Source organism: Haliotis rufescens, unplaced genomic scaffold, assembly GCF_023055435.1.
Source record: "Haliotis rufescens isolate VD_foot unplaced genomic scaffold, xgHalRufe1.0.p SCAF_22, whole genome shotgun sequence".
NCBI lineage: Eukaryota > Metazoa > Mollusca > Gastropoda > Lepetellida > Haliotidae > Haliotis > Haliotis rufescens.
In genome coordinates, this window is record NW_025963913.1 from 3,842,290 (window position 1) to 3,863,868 (window position 21,579).

The 21,579-nt window shown below is 40.0% G+C and overlaps 1 protein-coding gene across 2 annotated transcripts in view; it reads left to right on the forward strand.

Moving 5' to 3' along the window:
* The first annotated feature begins 4,714 nt into the window (after window positions 1-4,714).
* Window positions 4,715-21,579, forward strand: part of LOC124136329 (sacsin-like) — a 39,061-nt gene continuing 22,196 nt past the window's right edge. The window contains exons 1-6 of one of the 2 annotated variants that reach the window (XM_048401438.1): window positions 4,715-4,951; window positions 6,791-6,858; window positions 12,402-12,508; window positions 14,440-14,559; window positions 15,717-15,864; window positions 16,659-18,179. In XM_048401438.1, the coding sequence (XP_048257395.1) occupies window positions 6,849-6,858; window positions 12,402-12,508; window positions 14,440-14,559; window positions 15,717-15,864; window positions 16,659-18,179 (1,906 nt within the window). In that variant the 5' untranslated portion in view covers window positions 4,715-4,951; window positions 6,791-6,848. Of the gene's footprint in view, window positions 4,952-6,790; window positions 6,859-12,401; window positions 12,509-14,053; window positions 14,060-14,439; window positions 14,560-15,716; window positions 15,865-16,658; window positions 18,180-21,579 lie in introns of those variants that run through there. The other variant, XM_048401439.1, reaches the window with a different exon arrangement.

A 21,579-nucleotide genomic window follows, 5' to 3' on the forward strand; every position in this document is an offset into this window, starting at 1 on the left:
AAGCCAATGTGAAGCTTACATCATCCCTAATTACACTATTAGAGACACTATTTAGTTCCTACATGGGAGTATTCTCTTCTTTCTTCAGATTTGAACAAAAATTTAACAGCAGACAAAACGCATGTATAATCTGATGTCAAGAACGTGTTCTATTCATGGTAATACACGTGCTTCACAGCCATTGTATATATGTGAGTGTAAAACTAATAATATACACAGATGTAGGGCACTGGTTCTGCTGACTGGTACTATCATTAGCTTGTGACACCACCCCGCCCACATGCCAATGTGTATACTTGGTGCCCTCTACCGTGACGTGTCTGGCATTATGCTCATAGCAGCATTAAAACAAACTACCTCACTGCTGCCACACTTTACTCTATTTATGTTTTCACGGGATGTCCCAAACACTTACATAGACATAGATGTCTTTTAAACAAACTGATACATTTGTACTGTTTAATTTGCCTAACCTGCACAATGGGTAGCCTGTTAGATTTGCACCAGTCCCTCAGGCCAAAATTATTAGATTTAAATATTAATTTCTAGATCATGTAAAGAGTAAGAACATGTTGACATTGGATTCATCTAGACTTGCCCATTATGAGTATAGAATTACTATACATCCATGGACTTTTCTTTCAGTACAGCCTTGGAGCAAGGCTAGTAGCCTGTATACAATACTTCTCATGCATACCAAAAATGCAAAACTAAACTCCAGTGTATTGATTAAAAAACATTATACTTTATCTGACCCTGACATGAACACCAAGACATAAACACCAATTCCAACTGGGAAGACCTGCAAACAAAACGAAAACGAATTCAATTTATTTTTTTATGGATTTACAAAACTGATATTGATCAATCATCTTGTGTGTGGGTGACACATAACTTTCTCCTCTTTCAAACTACCTGATGGGGAAGGAAAACCACTGACATTTAACCATAATTAATGTAATAAATATGAACATTATTAGCCTGGATTAGAATTTGAAATTTTGAATTTAATGTTATACTGGATATGTTTTTAAGAAAGTTATTGCGTCCATATTTAGCCCATCTAAACACACCACAAGTGAAAACGCTGAAGGAAACAGGGAGTGCATGAGAAGTAGTTGATATGGAACTTGATATATACGTTGCTATACGGGAGTTATGGCATACTGCCAACGAAAAGGAATAATTCCTATTTTAATGCCCAAATCACAGTATTTATTTTGCATGACACAATGGCAAAGTGAAAGGTGATACTGAGAATTAAATTCCTTAAAAAACACAATTGCTTACAAATACACCAACGTTTTACAAACATTTTGAGATATTTCCTCATACTTTTGCATAAAATAATGATAGTTTGCAGATTGATAAAGAAGGAACGTTTCTTCAGGTTAGGTTGTAATGCAAACAATGCAGTCTCACCGCACGCTGTGTGCTGTCACAACTCGGCAGAAGCACGATGCACTTCCGGGTTCAGGTGTGAAGCAGTGCGTACGAAATAAGTGTCACGTGCACATATAAGCCACGCCCACTCATGAATATTGTAGACTTAAGACCATTGTAGGGTTAAGAGCACAACAGGCGTCGTTCATCTCAGTGTCGTCTGTCTGTTCTGTATAAGACGTGTGTTTCGTCGTCGTAGTCCTGAAATCCCATCTAACAACAAACTTTCATATTCCAATATATCGCGTTCAATTTAACACCCGAAACGCAAGGAGTTTTATTTCATTTCAAATACAGCGCTATTTTTCACTGTGCGTTGTTGATAAAAACACAAACACATTGAGGGTTAAGACTTCGTTTCCTGGAATACTCACACCGGTAAGTTTATTGAGTAACTATAACAATTCATACCATCTGCTAGAAAAAGGTACAGTATTATTTATTACACTTGATAAAAAACCTGCCAGATCAAAATACCTGGAAGGTCTAAAGGTTCCAGGTCTTCAGCGTCCTCCTGCAAGTCCCCCTTCACTGCTCTTGTGTCCGTCACACAGTTCCACATGAATGTGGGCCACAACCAGGACCTCTTTCCTCTTTCGTCAGACATACGTAAGGGACCTAAATGGATTACTTAATCAATTATTTTACAAAAACGATAATGTTGTGATTAAGAGCCTATCATCTTCACTTACTGATTTATTAGAATGCAAAAAGCCTAAAGCCATGATTAAAATATGTTTGATCGGAGACATTGTTCTACACATGATATATTCGGTAAACGTGTCTTTCACATTTCGTTTCTTGCGATATTAACGCAAATGCAAAAATGCATACCATTTAATGTGTTCATTATTGTTGTTTTTTCACACAACAAATGTTTTGTTTGGTTGTTTGTTGTTTAACGCACTCAGAACTATTCCAATATGAAGGCGGTATGTAAATAATCGAGTCTGGACCAGACAATCCAGTGACTGACATCATGAGCACCGATTGGGCACAACCAATGTAGATAAATAACGTCTTATATGTAGATTGTACCTACCCGTTCTAGAGGGGCAGCAAAGTTTGGCCGTCTGTAATAGAGCTGATACGGGGTGAATGGTTTGGTAGTCTTGTTCAGCCCGTTGTTCTCATGGGGTTGTAAAACTCTTCTAATGGTAAGCCAGGGTAAGTTAGGATATGACCTGACAATTAACCCGGTATGACTAAATATGAGGTCCGCCCAATGGCGCGTATCATTGTGAAGAAAGGGGTAGCGGGTGGTCCGCGACAAGGAGTACCAGAGGTACCCTGAGACTGTGAAAACGGTGACAGCAAGTTTGCATAGATAACTGCATTTGAGGAGTAAAGTGACAATGAAGGGAATTCATTTGCTGTAAACATAATATACTTTTCTTTTTACTCCGGAGAAGACCCTTGAAGATGCGGGGTAGAAAAGGTCTTCAGGAACCCATGCTTGCCATAAAGAGAGACGATTCATGTCGTAAGAGGCGAATAGCGGGATTTGGATGTCAGGGTCGCTGACTTGTTTGATGCATGTTATCGTATCCAAATTGCGTGGATCGATGCTCATGTTGTCAAACACTGGATTGTATGGTCCAGACTCGATTATTAACAAACAGTTGGCATGTAGCTGGAATATTGCTGAGTGCGGCGTTAAACAACAAACCAACCCCAGAGAGCAATAACGAATAAAGTGTCACGTCATTCATCAAATGATTGTGAAGGTTGAAACCCTAACGTAGTGATAAGTGATTGTTGACTCAATCACATAATCCTTATTTAATCCAATGTGATTGTTTTATGGAGTTTATGCATACTGTAAGCATAATGTTGAGATAACTGGATAATCATAGCAATGCCTGATTATTTTTACGTGCAGATGTCCACCTGTTCCGACTGGTCAGACCAACTACTGGTAAACCAGGATAAGTTGAACCAACTCACAAAACGAGTTTCAGACAAGTAGGCATTGCACAAAATTTGGGCAATTAAACATGCCAAAGCTAGGTAAGCATGGCCAAATCACACATACATGTACGATTAAATCGCTCAACTCTTCCCTGACTCTGTGGGTGATAGCGACGTCCGTGCAATTGTACCGTTTCAAATTCTTTATCAACAGCCTCAAAGTCTCCATTGCGAAACTCTCGTCCATTATCGGACTGTAAAATAAGCGAAGCACCAAAAATATAGATGAAGTGAAGTAAACCCGCAGCTATTTCCTTTGCTGCGATCGTCTTGGTAGCATTCCCGTTATCGAATCTTTAATAGCAGACCACGATGTTGCATACGTAGGTGTGTCCTTTGTTTAGGGGGGCATCTTCTTTAAGTCTATCTGCCAACTTGATTTGGGATAGGTTTTCTTGTTCTCGTAGTTTTGGGGAGTTACACTGCACTATCGCATTGTTCGCACGAAACGTGAACGTCAAATTAGACATTGATTTTCTCTTTGTCTCTCTGACAACTGGGATCATAGAACAATGGACAGATTCGAAAATAGCGGCAGATTTTCGATGATCAATGTTGTAATTTCTCTGGATTAGTTTTGTCTTTCCTATTTGGAACAGCATCGTCGATGCAGGGATTGCATATCGGAACTTTCCTTAAAAACGTTTGTTGTGCCCTTAAACCACCTTCCCCGAAGTTTCGTCATGGAAATAATGTATATACATATACATTGTCAGGGCGGCGTATCAATGTTAAACTGTGGCATGGTAACCTCAGTGCGCCTGCACTATTATATTTGCTTGTTTGCTGCACTGCCGCATATGAGTGCGGGTCGACTTACTGCGTCGCTAAATAAGTGCAATAGTCTTGTAAATACCTACTGAATCAATACACCTCACCTTTACACATACAGTGCATCTTACACATATATCCCGTGAGTATACTCGAAATCTGCACTTCGTGTGCGCATACCCTGATTCAACTTGGAATGCACGGGTGCATCTACACCTACACTCTCTGCAACACACATTTATACAATTGGGAGTTTTTTAAATTATATACAATGTATTATCAGCGTGAAATATAACAACACTAACACAAAATCACTTGAATAGGTTTCAACAAAAGTAACACGACTTGAAACGCGCTAAAAATAATTTGTTGAATGATAAACCCCTCCTTTGAACAAATGTGTCAACGGCGCTTGGTGCGCATTGCAGCGCAAACAATTGTAGCACGTATTGTCCCCGACCAAAGAAATCTTTCTATGCCATTGAGTACATTGAACTGAAATAGATTTCCCAACAGCCTGCACATAAACTGATGTGTATTGCGCATGTATGGTTACTGTGAAGAACAGCTGTATGTGGACTTGCTGTTGTTTCGTGGAAGTCATTCCTTTTCCTGGAATTACGACTTTGGAGCTGAAGCTTGTCATGTGTTATGTGGTATTGATTCAGGATTGGTTGTGACTACGCTGTGAGTGCTAGCTGCGGAGAAGCACCTACCCCATGTAGCGAAGCGAATTACATTGATGCACCTTTTATGCGGTAGACAGGTAAGATATCATGTTGGGGGCACTTGGACATTGTAACATTACCCTTTTGTTCATAAGGTGTTGTTTATGATAAGAAACAAATTGTCCCTTGGACTGGAATCTGTCCTTCAGACATGGCAAGGAACAGCATGTACCATTAACAATTCAAGGTTTTTAAAAATTCAAGATGGTTGAACTAGAATTATCCATAGGTAGAACAAACTGACATATGGGCTCTTGTCTACAACTGCGAAGAGCGATTTTCATGTTTTATTCAAGGATTCCAGTGTCAAGGAATGTGTTCCGATTGTCTTGTAATCAGATAAATAAATCCAAGATGGCATCCAGACTACTGCTGATAATTAGAGGTTATTATCATGAATATATGGCAGTTTTCATATCATACTTTAGACCCTTGAAGATCCGGGGTAGAATAGGTCTTTTGCAAACCATGCTTGCCGTAAGAGGAGGCTAACGTGATTGGGTGGTCAGGCTCGCTGATACATGTCATCGTATCCCAATTGCGTGGATCGATGAGCATGATGGTAATCACTGGATTGTCTGGTCCAGATTTGATTATTTACAGACCACAGTCATTTAGCTGGAATGTTGCTGAGTGCGTTAAACAAAAAACAAACAAAAAAAAGCAACAACAAACAAAAAAACAACAACAAAGATATGGAGTATGACATGAGTTGTTTGTTTGTTTGTTGTTTAACGCAGCACTCAGCAATATTTCAGCTCTATGACGACGGTCTGAAAGTAATCGGGTCTGGAACAGACAATCCAGTGAGTGACATCATGAGCATCGATCCATGCAATTGGGATATGATGACATGCATCAACCAAGTCAGCGAGCCTGACCACCTGATCGACACGCATAGTCGCCTTTTACTGCAAACATGGGTTGCTGAAGACCTATTCTACTCTGGATCCCCATATCAACCCGAGACTCCCATATCAGCCTTGAGGGCCGAAGCTCTAAATAAATATATTGCAAAGTTCAGTAACATCAACACAGATTTCTATCTGGTGGAACTCTATCACATATGGGCATATGTACCATGTCACAGTGAGATATGTACCATGTCACACTGACATATCTACCATGTTACACTGAGATATGTACAATGTCACACTGACATATCTACCATGTCACACTGACATATCTACCATGTTACACTGACATATCTACCATGTCACACTGATATGTACCATGTCACACTGACATATCTACCATGTCACACTGACATATCTACCATGTCACACTGACATGTACCATGTCACACTGACATATCTACCATGTGACACTGACATATCTACCATGTTACACTGACATATCTACCATGTCACAATGCCCCAATCATCCATGCCTCAGGAATTGTAGTATGACTCTATATCATCGCAGGCTCTATATTATAGTGGTATCATAATCTACACACACTTTCGACCATCTTCCTGCGGCAAGGGAGTTAACTGTCTGTAAAAATCCAGTTTCCACCCTTGCCGTACTAGACAGCACTTATTGAGTTATGTTTTGGCTGGACTAACAAGTCCAATCAAAAATCTGTGAAGATCCGAGGTAGAATAGGTCTCCAGCAACCCATGCTTGCCATAAAAGGTGACTATGCTTGTTGTAAGAGGCGACTAACATGACTAACGGGATCGGGTAGTCAGACTCGCTGACAAGGTTGATGCTTATCATCGTATCATGGATCGATGCTCATGATGTTAATCATTGGATTGTCTGGTCCAGACTCGATTTATTTACAGACTGCCGTCATATAGCTGGAATAGTGCTGAGTGTGGCGTTAAACAACAAACAAACAAACAAATCTTATTTACCTGCTTTAATTTCAGATACAAGGAGTGACGTTTTTGATGTAGCACAGTGGTGAGCCATCCAAGGAGGCTAGCCATGAGTCAAGGTAGGTGGGAGTCTAGTCAAAATGTCAGCAGTTTTAGACAGGTTATGTGCCAATCATTTATTGTGAAGTGTATATTTCAAAAAGCATCCTATGTATCAACAGTTAGGTACATTGTTTAGCTGACTCATAGTAAGGGACCCGCTATTTGATATTCTGCTTCAAAACATGCAGTATTTTTCTGTGAAAGGTGGAGTTGATCTATTTAATGTTTTTAGGATACAGTGCATGTCAAGTTCACAATATATTTTGTGTCTGAAATCTATAAAGAAAATTAACCTTTATCTGGACCATCATTTTTTTTATAAATATTGTGTGTGCGTACATTCGTGCATGTAAATACCAGTGAAAACTAAGCTAAATCTTGTGAGTACATTCAGGGCATTGTGCTGAATTTGGAGAAAAAAATTAAAATACTCATTCTTCATACTCATTCATACAATTGCATATTTTGTTGGATGTTGCTATGGCCACAGATGAAGTGATAGTCACATTATATATAGGAAACTGTTCGTGAAAGTTTCACTTTTTCGATGACAGTTGCTAATTTCATAATTTCAATTCGACTTGTCCATTGTTGTAGATATGCATCATTTGAAAAACGCAACATTCCATTTTTTACCAAACATATTTCATATTATGCTGTAATATTGTGCACATATGCAAGTGACATGATAGACCTGGCAGAATCAGACATTCATGATTCCTTCTGCTATCTAAATGGTTTAGTCCAGTCAAGTGAATTCCTACTACAGTGAGCTTTCGATACAATGCCCCTCCATGTACTGACACCTTGGATGCAGTGCAGGGCATCCCTTGCCACCTAGGTCTTCAGCAACCCATGCTTGCCGTAAAAGGCGACTAACCGTATCGGGTGGTCATGCTCGCTGACTTGGTTGGTGCTTGTCATCGATCCCAAATTGCGTGGATCGATGCTCATTATATCAATCACTGGAATTATTTACAGACTGCCATCATATAGCTGTAATATTGCTGAGTGTGGCATTAATTAACAAACAAACAAATCTCATTTCATCATACTTCCCTGTGTTTGAGTTTGATGCATCAGAAGAGCCCATTAGACCCAGTGTATGTTCTGTACAGTGCTACTGACTCTTATCTAGGAATGATAGAATTTTGCTGGTCAGATGTTTTATGTCCTCCAAATTTAGCTCTCCTTCACATCGTATGAGCTTGTGTCTCTGATTATCGTTCGTCAGTCAGTCTGAAAACTAACATTTACTATTGAACCTATCACAGTTCATGTTCTACATATCTTTGGCTACTTAATTAGAAGACATTTCATTTGGAAAAATATGATATGGCTAACAGAGCAGCTATTTTTTTTTAAAATACAGCCTTCACACCAGCCCCTTGTGCTCAGAAGCCATGAGACATATTGTCAGCTAAACTGGTCCTCAGGACCAAAGTGAGCTTATGCCATAACATGACGTCCGTCGGCCGTCCATTGTCCGTCTGTCGTCCATCCATTGTCCGTCCGTCCGTATGTCAACATTTTTTTCAAACGACTTCTTCTTCTGAACCACTAATTGGAAATAAATGAAATTTGAGGTCAAATAGGGGTAATTTGGCTATATTGCTTTAAGCGTCTTCTCTGGAACTAAGAGAAAGATATCAACCATATTTGGTTGGGAGCATTCTCCAGTGGTGAGGTTCAAAATTGTATAAATGGAGGGGCTGACCCCCCAAGGGACTGAGGGGCGGGGCCAAATAGGGGTAATTTGGCTATATTGCTTTAAGCGACTTCTCCTCTGGAACTAAGAGAAAGATATCAACAATATTTGGTTGGGAGCATTCTCCGTTGGTGAGGATTCAAATTTTTGTAAATAGAGGGACTGACCCCTCAAGGGACTGAGGGGCGGGTCCAAATAGTGGTAATCTGGCTATATTGCTTTAAGCGACTTCTCCTCTGGAACTAAGAGATAGATATCAACCTCATTTGGGTGGAAGCATTCTCCGGTGGTGAGGATTCAAATTGGAGAAATGGAGGGTCTGAACCCATAACATACAAACATAGCAATAGCATATGATCCCCACCCTATAATAAACAGATACATTGTATACATTTGTTTGTTATGAAGAGAATAATACATTTATGCCAATAGGATTCGCCCTGGGGTCCAGCCTTGCCGCTGGAAACTTAGATCCTGGATCATAAAATGGAAACGGTTCAGATCTTTATAAATATTATAAGAAGTACATTTTCATGCAGTCTGATTTGCCATCCTCCCCTTTTAAATGCTGACAGAGTCAAAATTACGAAATATTTGCAGTATTATATTACATGTACAATGCCAATGTATATTTTGTCATGATTGCATAAATATCCAGGTGAGCCTATTGGCCTCGTGTTTTAATGTGTTTACAATGTTCCATTATATAAGTCACGAGTTAAAGTTGAGAACATGACCGCAAAAAATAAATAGAGATTATGGTATTTCCATACCATAAATACCATATATTAGCAACCACACAATGTATTATACTAGCCTTTGGGGAGCAAAATACATATTTTTTTATATTATGATATTTATGGTATGGAGGCACATTGGGGTATTATTAATCTCTTTAGCAGTTAATGTGATTCTTAAAATAATTTTGTTTAAGACGTAATTTTGCTCAGTGAATTAACCTTAGAAATCACATATGAATAGAGCGGTGCCAAATGGTTTGCATCCATGTTTGTCTGCAGGAACACCCACACAAGGGGAAACTCCTATCAACACTAACTGGGAATGAACTTAGCCAATAGTTTATTGAGCAAGCAGACATTGCATCTCTGTGTGGAGTTTAAAAGTTGTTACATGGTGACCTCAGTTGCATGTCTATCGAATCGTGCACTGCATGGCGACATATGGATGTGTTCAGCGCCAATATAATATTCCTAATACACTGCATATGTATATAATAATATATGTATACTAGTTCCCATTTGTAACCATTTTAGCCACTTGAATTACGAGAAAAACAAAATAAAAAATGTATATAAAATAAAAGTGCTTTCGTAAACTAGTGCTTGCTATAAAATGCGCCGCTGCAGGCTATATTTAGTAAACAAATATTCAAAACTCTCAACACCGCTGGGCGTATTCAAAGCCCTGGCATGTAGAGATGATAGATCACTGGGAGGAGCTTATGCACACTCGATGACCCGTGATGCCACAGGACATTGTTTCGCCGGTGAGACTTGCCAAAAATACTACAAATTACGTAATAGGGTACTGTCACGTGTTTGAAAGGCTCGTGGTACTGTATTCTAAAGGTAATTATTGTTTGTCAAGTGTTGCACAGTAGTTGGTAATATTGATTGTCAATTACTGTGGCTGTGAAATAATCACCAGCTGTGAATAAATAGCGATAAATATTGCATAATCAACTGCAAGCCATGAGATTTATGACAATCACTAGCATTGTTCATGAGAGGTTATTTTAACCTTTGCATTGATAAGCCTGACTTGTATGTTCGGTGCTGTACAGTTTTGTTGGCCTTAGCAGTAGTTCCCATGACAACAAGCATAATGGCTGGCATGAAAACAAGGGACAACATGTCAACAAAAGACAAATCTGACGAAAATGAAAAGATGAAGATGAAACTGATATGCAAAGATACCTTTGGAGATATATGGCGGACAGATTTTAACTGGCTGTGCTGTGATTAGTGCATACGTTTCATGACAGATTGAGGCTCAGTTGTGCACTTTGTGATAAAAGTATAAAACTTGGCACAGTTGTAAGTAATGACATTCAAAATATTTTTAGATACGGGGCCAGCCCCCTAAAATCCAATATGGCCACCACGATCGAATGAAATTCTAGTATAGGTTACACACAACCAAAAGTTTTCTCATAGGCTTCTATAGTAACGTTATGTTTTGTTTGAACTATCTGAGGCTATTACATGTACATGTGTGCACAGTCTGGCCTTAAAGCAGCAATAAAAACAAAAACAATTGACTAGCTTTGTCAGCTCCTTTTCCAAGTACAGGGCCCCGTTCCACAAAGCGATCTTAGCGCTACGATTGCCGTAAGTCAGTGTTAAAGAATGGGAGTTACGATCGACTTAGCGCTAAGATCACTTTGTGGAACGGGGCCAAGGAAGCTAAACACACCACCCCCAGTTCAACACTAAATGTCACTTGCTTGAAAATATCTCTGGTCACAAGTCATCATGTTACAAAAGACAGCACTAAATATAGAAAAACATGGTCAGTGTTAATTACTGTATGGATGTGCATTTAGAAAATAAAAACTTTACACAAAATCATCCAATCACTGCTGCCAGATGATTCAATCTGCACTGAAGTCTCTACAAAAATGGCTTGTCGAACAACTGATTCTGATTTGGTGTAGTAGAACCTGTATCTCGTATGAATATGATCCACAACCTAAATATATAAAGAAAAAAAGAACATTCTGGAATGTATTTACCCAACACTAGATTTGTTAAGTAAATAACCTTATCATAATAGACTATGTATCTTGATTATAATAGGTAATCTAACGTGTGAAGAAATTTAAAAAATATGCATTTCTTTCTTCTTCAGCATTTCTTTAAGACATGCTTCATCAAGGCCAATTAACTATTCCAATACTTTATTCTCATATGTTGAACACAGTGACAACAACAGAATATTTAAAGAACAAATTTTATATTTATTGAAATATGCTGTAATGGCTAATTGTTTGGTTGGCAAGGGACAATTAAATGTGATCACAGTCGCCACTACATTTGCAAAGTGGCATACTAATCAAAGGCATACTAATCAACACGGATCCTTCCACCTTGCTCTGCATCCTCTCTCCGATTTACAACTGCATCTCAGAAGCTAGCCTTGCTCCAACGCTGTACTGAAAGAAAAGTCTATGAATGCATAGTAATTCCATCCTCCTCAAATAGGCAAGTCTAGATGTGGACAGTACTCCAGTCTCCCATAGGGACAACTTGTTCTTATTATTTACAGAATCTAGAACTTATGATTCAAACTAATAATTATTGCCTTAGAGACTTGTGCAAGTCTACTCAGAAGCCCTTGGGATGACGAAGAAGCTTGTGATAGTGATCATAATGATAGGTCTGCAAATGGAATGGTTGGTGAATTGATTTCAAAAGTTTTTCCAGTCCAATCTGCTTAATTCTTAAGTCATGCAGTTTGTGACGAAGATTAAATCTCGTCATTTATTTATTTTTTGAAGGAAGTACACAACTGACTATTAACAAATCAAAATGTGAAATTTAATTATAAAGCATTTCTATTTGTTTAATGATGATGATATCTACAGGATCATCAGTACTTTCATCCTTATGGCCACAAATACTTACAATCCAATTCATGTCCCATTGGATGCAAAAGAGGTTGGGTGTTGCAATGATTGAAACTATTTAATTAAAAACATGATGATGCTTGATTTATCTAACATTTCTCTTGTGACAAATAGTGTTGGGAATTTGTTGTAAAAACATGACTGATGACTGGAAATAAAGCACAACAGTGTCAATATGTTATTCTAACTTGTATATATTTCAGACTCCGAGTCTGATGATGAAGGGTATATGTGCATGGAGCTGCCCACCCTCATCAAGCAGCTCAGGTCCGTGCTGGACCAGTACCCTGATGATGGGCAGATACTCAAGGTGAGTCCGTGCTGGACCAGTACCCTGATGATGGGCACATACTCAAGGTGAGTCCGTGCTGGACCAGTACCCTGATGATGGGCAGATACTCAAGGTGAGTCTGTGCTGGACAAGTACCCTGATGATGGGCCGATACTCAAGGTGAGTCTTTGCTGGACCAGTACCCCGATGATGGGCCGATACTCAAGGTGAGTCTTTGCTGGACCAGTATCCAGATGATGTACAGATACTCAAGGTGAGTCCGTGCTGGACCAGTACCCCGATGATGGACAGATACTCAAGGTGAGTCTGTGCTGGACCAGTACCCAGATGATGGACAGATACTCAAGGAGAGTCTGTGCTGGACCAGTACCCCGATGATGGACAGATACTCAAGGTGAGTCTGTGCTGGACCGGTACCCCGATGATGGACAGATACTCAAGGTGAGTCTGTGCTGGACCAGTACCCTGATGGTGGACAGATACTCAAGGTGAGTCTGTGCTGGACCAGTACCCCGATGATGGACAGATACTCAAGGTGAGTCTTTGCTGGACCAGTATCCAGATGATGTACAGATACTCAAGGTGAGTCTGTGCTGGACAAGTACCCCGATGATGGACAGATACTCAAGGTGAGTCTTTGCTGGACCAGTATCCAGATGATGTGCAGATACTCAAGGTGAGTCTGTGCTGGACCAGTACCCTGATGATGGACAGATACTCAAGGTGAGTCTGTGCTGGACCAGTACCCTGATGATGGGCAGATACTCAAGGTGAGTCCGTGCTGGACCAGTACCCAGATGATGGGCCGATACTCAAGGTGAGTCTGTGCTGGACCAGTACCCAGATGATGGGCAGATACTCAAGGTGAGTCTGTGCTGGACCAGTACCCTGATGATGGACAGATACTCAAGGTGAGTCCGTGCTGGACCAGTACCCAGATGATGGGCCGATACTCAAGGTGAGTCCGTGCTGGACCAGTACCCTGATGATGGGCAGATGCTGAAGGTGAGTCCGTGCTGGACCAGTACCCCGATGATTGGCAGATACTCAAGGTGAGTCTGTGCTGGACCAGTTCCCTGATGATGGGCAGATACTCAAGGTGAGTCTGTGCTGGACCAGTACCCTGATGATGGACAGATACTCAAGGTGAGTCCGTGCTGGACCAGTACCCAGATGATGGACAGATACTCAAGGTGTGTCTGTGCTGGACCAGTACCCTGATGATGGGCAGATACTCAAGGTGAGTCTGTGGTGGACCAGTACCCTGATGATGGGCAGATACTCAAGGTGAGTCTTTGCTGGACCAGTACCCTGATGATGGGCAGATACTCAAGGTGAGTCTGTGGTGGACCAGTACCCAGATGATGGACAGATACTCAAGGTGAGTCTGTGGTGGACCAGTACCCTGATGATGGGCAGATACTCAAGGTGAGTCTGTGGTGGACCAGTACCCAGATGATGGACAGATGCTCAAGGTGAGTCTGTGCTGGACCAGTACCCTGATGATGGGCAGATACTCAAGGTGAGTCTGTGGTGGACCAGTACCCAGATGATGGACAGATACTCAAGGTGAGTCTGTGCTGGACCAGTACCCAGATGATGGACAGATACTCAAGTTGAGTCTGTGGTGGACCAGTACCCAGATGATGGACAGATGCTCAAGGTGAGTCTGTGGTGGACCAGTACCCAGATGATGGACAGATGCTCAAGTTGAGTCTGTGCTTGACCAGTACCCTCATGATGGGCAGATATTCAAGGTGAGTGAGTGATGAACCAGTACCCCGATAATGGACAGATATTCAATATGAGTTAACAATTTAGGATGACATGTCATCTTCATGTGACTAAAATCAAATCTTGTCAAACCTGAAACTTTAAAACACATTTTTCCTTCAAGATGTCTGTCTCTACAACATCAATATGGAGTGTGACTTTGTTATTTTTACCAGGAGTTGATCCAGAATGCTGAAGATGCCGAGGCCAGTGAGATGAGAATACTGTATGATGTCAGACATATTGACCCTGATTCCAGACTACTGAAGAAGAAGCGTTACCTAGCCTCATTACAGGTGAACTTACTTGACAGAATGTCAGTGCAGTATCAGACTAAATCCATAGGGTAGCTCTTACCAGCTTTTGAGCATACGACAATTGGCCTTTAAAAACCAAATGGATGGAAATTTAACTACAGGATTAGAAGAATAAATGTTTTCGGTTTCAAAAGAAAACATTCCTATTAAATTATACATGGATGTTAAATGAAAAGCTTTAAAATATGACGGATACTAATAATTGCTCTGAAATAGATATTTGGTTCTCATGGTTGAATGACCCCTGACCCTGGACAAACTGCCATCAATGCCTTGTTCACAAGTAATGTACTGAACAATGTTTCAGGCCCAGCCCTGTGTGTACAATGATGCCTTGTTCACAAGTAATGTCCTGAGCTATGTTTCAGGCCCCTCCCTATGTGTGAACAATGATGTCCTTGTACACAAGTAATGTACTGAGCTATGTTTCAGACCCCAGCCCTGTGTGTGTACAATGCTGCCTTGTTCACAAGTAATGTACTGAGCTATGTTTTAGGCCCCAGGCCTGTGTGTGTACAATGCTGCCTTGTTCACAAGTAATGTACTGAGCTATGTTTTAGGCCCCAGGCCTGTGTGTGTACAATGCTGCCTTGTTCACAAGTATTGTACTGAGCTGTGTTTCAGATCCCAGCCCTGTGTGTCTACAATGCTGCCTTGTTCACAAGTAATGTACTGAGCTATGTTTTAGGCCCCAGGCCTGTGTGTGTACAATGCTGCCTTGTTCACAAGTAATGTACTGAGCTATGTTTTAGGCCCCAGGCCTGTGTGTGTACAATGCTGCCTTGTTCACAAGTATTGTACTGAGCTGTGTTTCAGATCCCAGCCCCGTGTGTCTACAATGCTGCCTTGTTCACAAGTAATGTACTGAGCTATGTTTTAGGCCCCAGGCCTGTGTGTGTACAATGATGCCTTGTTCACAAGTAATGTACTAAGATATGTTTCAGGCACCAGCCCTGTGTGTCTACAATGATGCCTTGTTCACAAGTAATGTACTGAGCTATGTTTCAGGCCCCAGCCCTGTGTGTGTACAATGATGCCTTGTTTACAAGTAATGTACTGAGCTATGTTTCAGGCCCAAACCCTGTGTGTGTACAATGATGCCCTGTTCACAAGTAATGTACTGAGCTATGTTTCAGGCCCCAGCCTTGTGTGTGTACAATGATGCCTTGTTCACGGAGAAGGACTGGCGCGGAATCAAAATGCTACATGACAGTGTCAAAGAGGAGGAACCTCTCAAAGTTGGACGGTTTGGGCTTGGATTTAAATCTGTGTTCCATGTCACTGGTAAGACCTTGGTGATTGTTTTCTTTGATCAGATGTTGGAATCAGAAAGATAACATAAACAAATGATAGGATTTAGATTTTGGAAGGTTCTTTGCATGAAATGAGTGTTGATAAGTCATTGGCTTCTTGACAAGTAAATGAACATGAACACTATGTCCTGATTAAACTTGTTCGCTTTCACAAAATTTAATGTTTCCTTTTTAGATTTCAGTTGTCTGTTAGTCGTGCGCAACCTCATTCTTGTCGTCTATTGAAACATAAACACAAACTTATATGGCTGGCCATTCGGTCAAAAAATACTAAGTTGCAAAAAAGCACTAAAGTACGCAATTAAGGTCAAATATGACAAATAAAGAACTAAATGTAACTACTAAAGGTCAAAATACAATATTAATAGTCAAATGTTATGAAAAGACGTCATAACAAGAAAAGAAAGAACAATGTGTACAAAAAAACGTCAGTGATCACGAAAGGACGTTTTCAATGAAGAACATCAGTGAGCACGAAAGGACGTTTTCAATAAAGAACGTCAGTGAGCACGAAAGGACAATGTGTACATTTATTTTTTGACCGAATGGCCGCCCATAAACTTATAGCTTCATTAGCCAATCAAATGCCACAGAATCACTTGTAATATATTTTTGGAGATATTACCACAACTGTTGCGGGTTTACATTTTGGAAGATTCCTTACAGATATTTGAATCTTCAGTTGTTATGTTGTGGAACATTTGACATGCAAGTGATATCACAAACATTATTTCATCATTAAACTTCTTTCTAAAAACTTTTCAGATTTCCCATGTGTCATAAGCGGGGACACTGTGTTGTTCATCAACCCTCAGGAGAAGAATAGTGACCGAGTCTGCTACATGAAGAAACTGAGAGATCTTTCCAATGAAATCAAGAAGATGATCCTTAATGTCTTCAGTGGCATCTTTGACTTCACATCAGACACGGTACACAAGGGCTATTACAGTGGAACCATCTTCTGGTTCCCCCTCAGAACCAACATCTCAAAGCTGTCGGACAACCTTTACACAGAGGAGAAAGTCAAGGATCTTTTCCAAGCGTTTAAGTCTGAGGCGTCCATCACTCTCTTATTTCTGAAGTCAATAGAGAAGATACAATTGTACCAGAGACTGAGCAGAAAGATACAAGTCCGGTTCTCACTGCAGCTGTCTCAAGACTGTCTCCAGCATGTGAGGACAGAGAAGCAAGATTTCATGAGAAAAGTGAAGCAGGCACAGGGAGGAATACCAGCAGCATCTGTAGAGAGTCAGTTGACTTTAACTGTGGAAACAGTGAATGTTGCAGGGCCTAAGTCCTCACAGCAATGGATTGTCATCAACTTCTACAAAGGAGGAACTATGAGTCCAAGGTTCAGAGATCTTTGCAGTGACAAAGCTCTTTCCTACGCCCCCTATGTGGGTCTGGCTGTTCCTCTGGGTCAGCAGTGTAAAGGTCATGTGTTTTGTTTCCTCCCGCTCCCCCTGGAGAGTCGCAGTCCCACAGGGCTGCAGGTTCATGTGAATGGTTTCTTTGCTTTGAATCAGAACAGGAGACACGTCAAGTGGCCAAAAGCAGATCAGCTTCAAAATCAGGCTCACACCGACAAGGCTATGGAGTGGAACAAGTGTCTTGTGAGTGAAGTTCTGCCTGAGGTGTATTATAGCATTGTAAATGCTCTTGTTCAATGTTGCAAGGTGCATACTAATTCAATTATCATCATTCAGCAAATCTACAGAATGATACCAGACATTGATGATGTTGATGTGAATTGGAAGCCCCTTGTTTCAACATTGCTGAAGCAGCTACACAATATACCTTTACTGTTCACACCGAGTCACCAGAGGATGGGGATCAAGATGAAGGACGCCTTTCTTGTGGATGTGGCCAATGACGCTTATTCGTTAATCGTTGAAATATTTACTCTGTACAAGAAATACATCGTCCCAGTACCTTCAAAACTCATGAAGACTTTAGAAAAACATTTCAGCTCCCACATTCACAAAGTGACACCTAAAGATGTCTGTGACACACTGAGATTGAGCAACAATTTTACAAGATTACCAAGACAGAAGAAACTCATGCTGTTGAAATATCTCCTGGAATCTGATCAGTACAAGCACCTGGAGGGTCTGTGTCTTCTTCCAGTGGCTGATGGCAACTTTGTGGCGTTCGGAGCACCTGCTGCTGTGTTCATCTGTGACCAGCCAGAGGATGTCAAACTCTTCCCAGGCCTGGAAAGTCAGTTGGTTTCACTGGACCTTCCTGAAGATTTACACCAAGCTCTGATGAAACGGGCAGGTGGCGGTAGGTTGCTTTTATCTTGATACAACCAATAACAGCCGTAGATATTTGCAGTTCTCCTGAAACAAAGATTCATGGAGCTTATATCCTGTCAGGGGCACGGGTGGCCCAGTCGTCTAAGGCGCCGCAATACGCTGTGCAGAGTTGCGTCCCTTAGGCACGCCAGAAACCTATGATTGTGGGTTCTAATCCTGGTTTTCCCCGATTATGTTTCTAGGTTTGTGGGTTTCACCGAAGTGGTAAAAGTCTGAGACCTGCATCACTTGGGGCTTTCCTCCCACATTAAGCTGACACGCCGTGATATGACTGGAATACTGTTAAAAGCGGTGTTAAACCCAACTCACTCACTATATCCTGTCATGTTTTCCTTTGTATACTTTAGGTTTTGGTTTTTCTGAATGGAGGCTGGTGTGTGTTTTTGCCACTTCGCATTATTTGATGTCCATTAATCCATCATTTCATCGCACATTAACTGTTTCATCATCTCGAATATAGCATGACATGTAGCATAATGGTACAACTATTTGTAAATCCCAATAATAAAACATTATTTGAAAAGAATAGGCGAACTCATAACACGACTAATGCATAGGACTACAATAGTGACCAGGATATAGATACATATTCATGAGGTCCAAGTCCAAATGATACATGGATACATGTTTCAAGTGGAAATTTTTTGGTCATTCCAGGAAAGGTAGGGGTGGGGCTACTGTCGTTTTTGCATGTAATGCAAAAGTCTTTCTACAGTAAAAACACCTATCAGTAAAAATAACCACATGAAAAAATGGCACCCTGAATCACATTGGTAGGCTATTTGACAGCTGACACATGTCCCCAGCTTGTAGACACTAATTAGCAGCTAACAAACAGTAGTTAAAAACATAACTGACAATGACATGAAGCATTTGAGCAATGCAAAGACTCATCATGGTGTATTAGTGACTGAAATGAAAGCTGATGAAATAAGGTCGTTTGTTAACTCAAGGAGCCCCAAGTAAGCCCTACACCTACATTTAGCAAACCTTACCATTGACATTTGGAATGAGGGACGCTCTTTTTGGCAATGTGCTAAACTTCGATTTGAATTTCGTACTGTAAACATTATTTCCTCAGAAATCACTGGATCAATGAAGCTGAAACGTTATCCTATACATAAACATAATGTGAACCCTTCTATTCAAATTTGGTACATGTGTTGTTGGTAGAGGGACTCAAAATGTATTTTCCATATTTCTCAACATTTTATGGGGTGACAAAAGATAGGATGGGAACCTGGAAGCAACAGCCTTGGTAATGTGCACCACATAAGCAGGTCAAGTAAACTGACAGCACATGTGAACGACCCATGAATACCAGACAGAGATGAATACCACAGATAAATCGACATCTAGGACGACAGTCTACCAGTGTCCACTATGTGCGAAGCAGTATTAATTTTGTCCGTGTCAGGGTTCAGGGGTCCAAACACAACGATTCGATTTAAAAGGCGAGTGCAAATGCATGTTTTAAGTATATATATTCTGTTATGCTTAACGTCCTCTAAATGTATGTGATAGTGTGATGTAGGATGCTTACAACCGATTACCTTTCTCTCGCAGGCCGAGGAGTACAGGGCATCTAAGAGACAATAGTCATATACAATTAATTAATTTATAGGTTAATTTTAATAAATGATAACATATAGATCAACTAAACTTCCATAACAATTTCTTCGTTTTAGTTTGATATATCTCGACCTTTACAATTTATATTTTTAGCAAAATATGTGCTATCTTGACAACAATGCGAAAATGTTATGAGCTCCTACAACAACCTATATATTTAGGATAGTATAAAAAATTGCAATGCACATATAGATCTATATCTTTAATTATTTTCAGAACTTTCATCATATTTTATTATATGATATTGACTATCTAAGGATCTAGATGTTACTAATTTTTATGAAAATATGACAAATATTATCTTGAGAAAAAATTGTGAACATGGAGGTTCGGTGAACAGTAAGCATTAGAAACTAAGATAAAAATGGATGTTTTTATTTGTCCGTTTTGACGGATAATTTGGCATTTAAAAAACAAACCTTCAGTCAATTCAACAAACATTTTGCCAAAATCAAAATTATCAAAATCATTATTTCTGAAAAGAAATAGTTCAGTAGATTTTCTTGAAATTGTGATTAAAACCCATGAAGATTATGGAAGACCTCAATAATATTTCCATGTAACCAAAAATGTCATGATATACGTAAGTGAAAATCTAAAAAAAAAGTATATTTCATATGATACAAATTTGCATAAATTTTAAACACACATAGTTCTTTAATCGGACCAATGTAACTAAGGACTTGCTTAATCCTCCACTTCATAAATTGATGCATAAATTTACAATTTTGCTGCTACTATACTTTGAAAGGACAATAGTTTAATCACGAAAACAAGACATTGGTAGCTTTCTTACACATTCTAAGTAATGACAACTCTTACCTTTAGTTCATAAAATGCTACGTAGGGGCTGCAATCTGTAAAAATCAAAACACAATGTCTTCAGATAGTGAATTACCTACGATTCTTAGTGTGCCATAGCCGACCGATGAACCCCTGCTCTGGCAATTAACACATCTCAGACCAGTGAAGACAATCAGAACAGACTGGTTATCCTACCTATATACATCTTTGGTTTGACCTTTGTACTTAAGCATGTGACCTATGAAAATCCGGGATAGAATAGGTCTTCAGCAACCCATGGTTGCCGTAATAAGCGACTACGTTTGTCGTAAGAGGCCACTAACGGGATCGGGTGGTCAGGCTTGCTGACTTGGTTTACACATGACATTGTATTCCAGTTGCATGGATCGATGCTCATTAAACAACAAACAAACAAACAAAACTAACGCAAGTTCCTTTCCCTCACAAAGAAGATGAAACTTGATCCCACCAATTGTTCAAGAGATTCAAATACAGTTTTCAATTTGGCAACCACAACAGCCATTTTTAAAAACCTATTTATTATTCAGTCGTTTTCACCTTTTGGTTGAGATACATTTTACGAGTTTTAGCTGACCTGAACTGAATTATGTCCGTCATGTTTCGGTTCCATTCCAACCTACCTAATGTGTAATGCCACCTAATAAGTTGTTTAGAAAATGAAATGGGATTTAGTTTTAAGGCAATATGTCGTTGAGCTATATGGATTTGTATGCCATATTTTAAATTTGGACCTTGATAACATAAAGTCCTCTCAAAATGCATTCTGTATGCTGTGCAGGAACTAGTCCAAGGAAGATTACATTTTGCAAACATTGCTAGTACTGATGACAACATTTATCCAAATTGTTCTGGTTCATTAGTTAATATTTTGATATATTATCTTATGTTCTGATCTTCCAGAAATTCCAGAA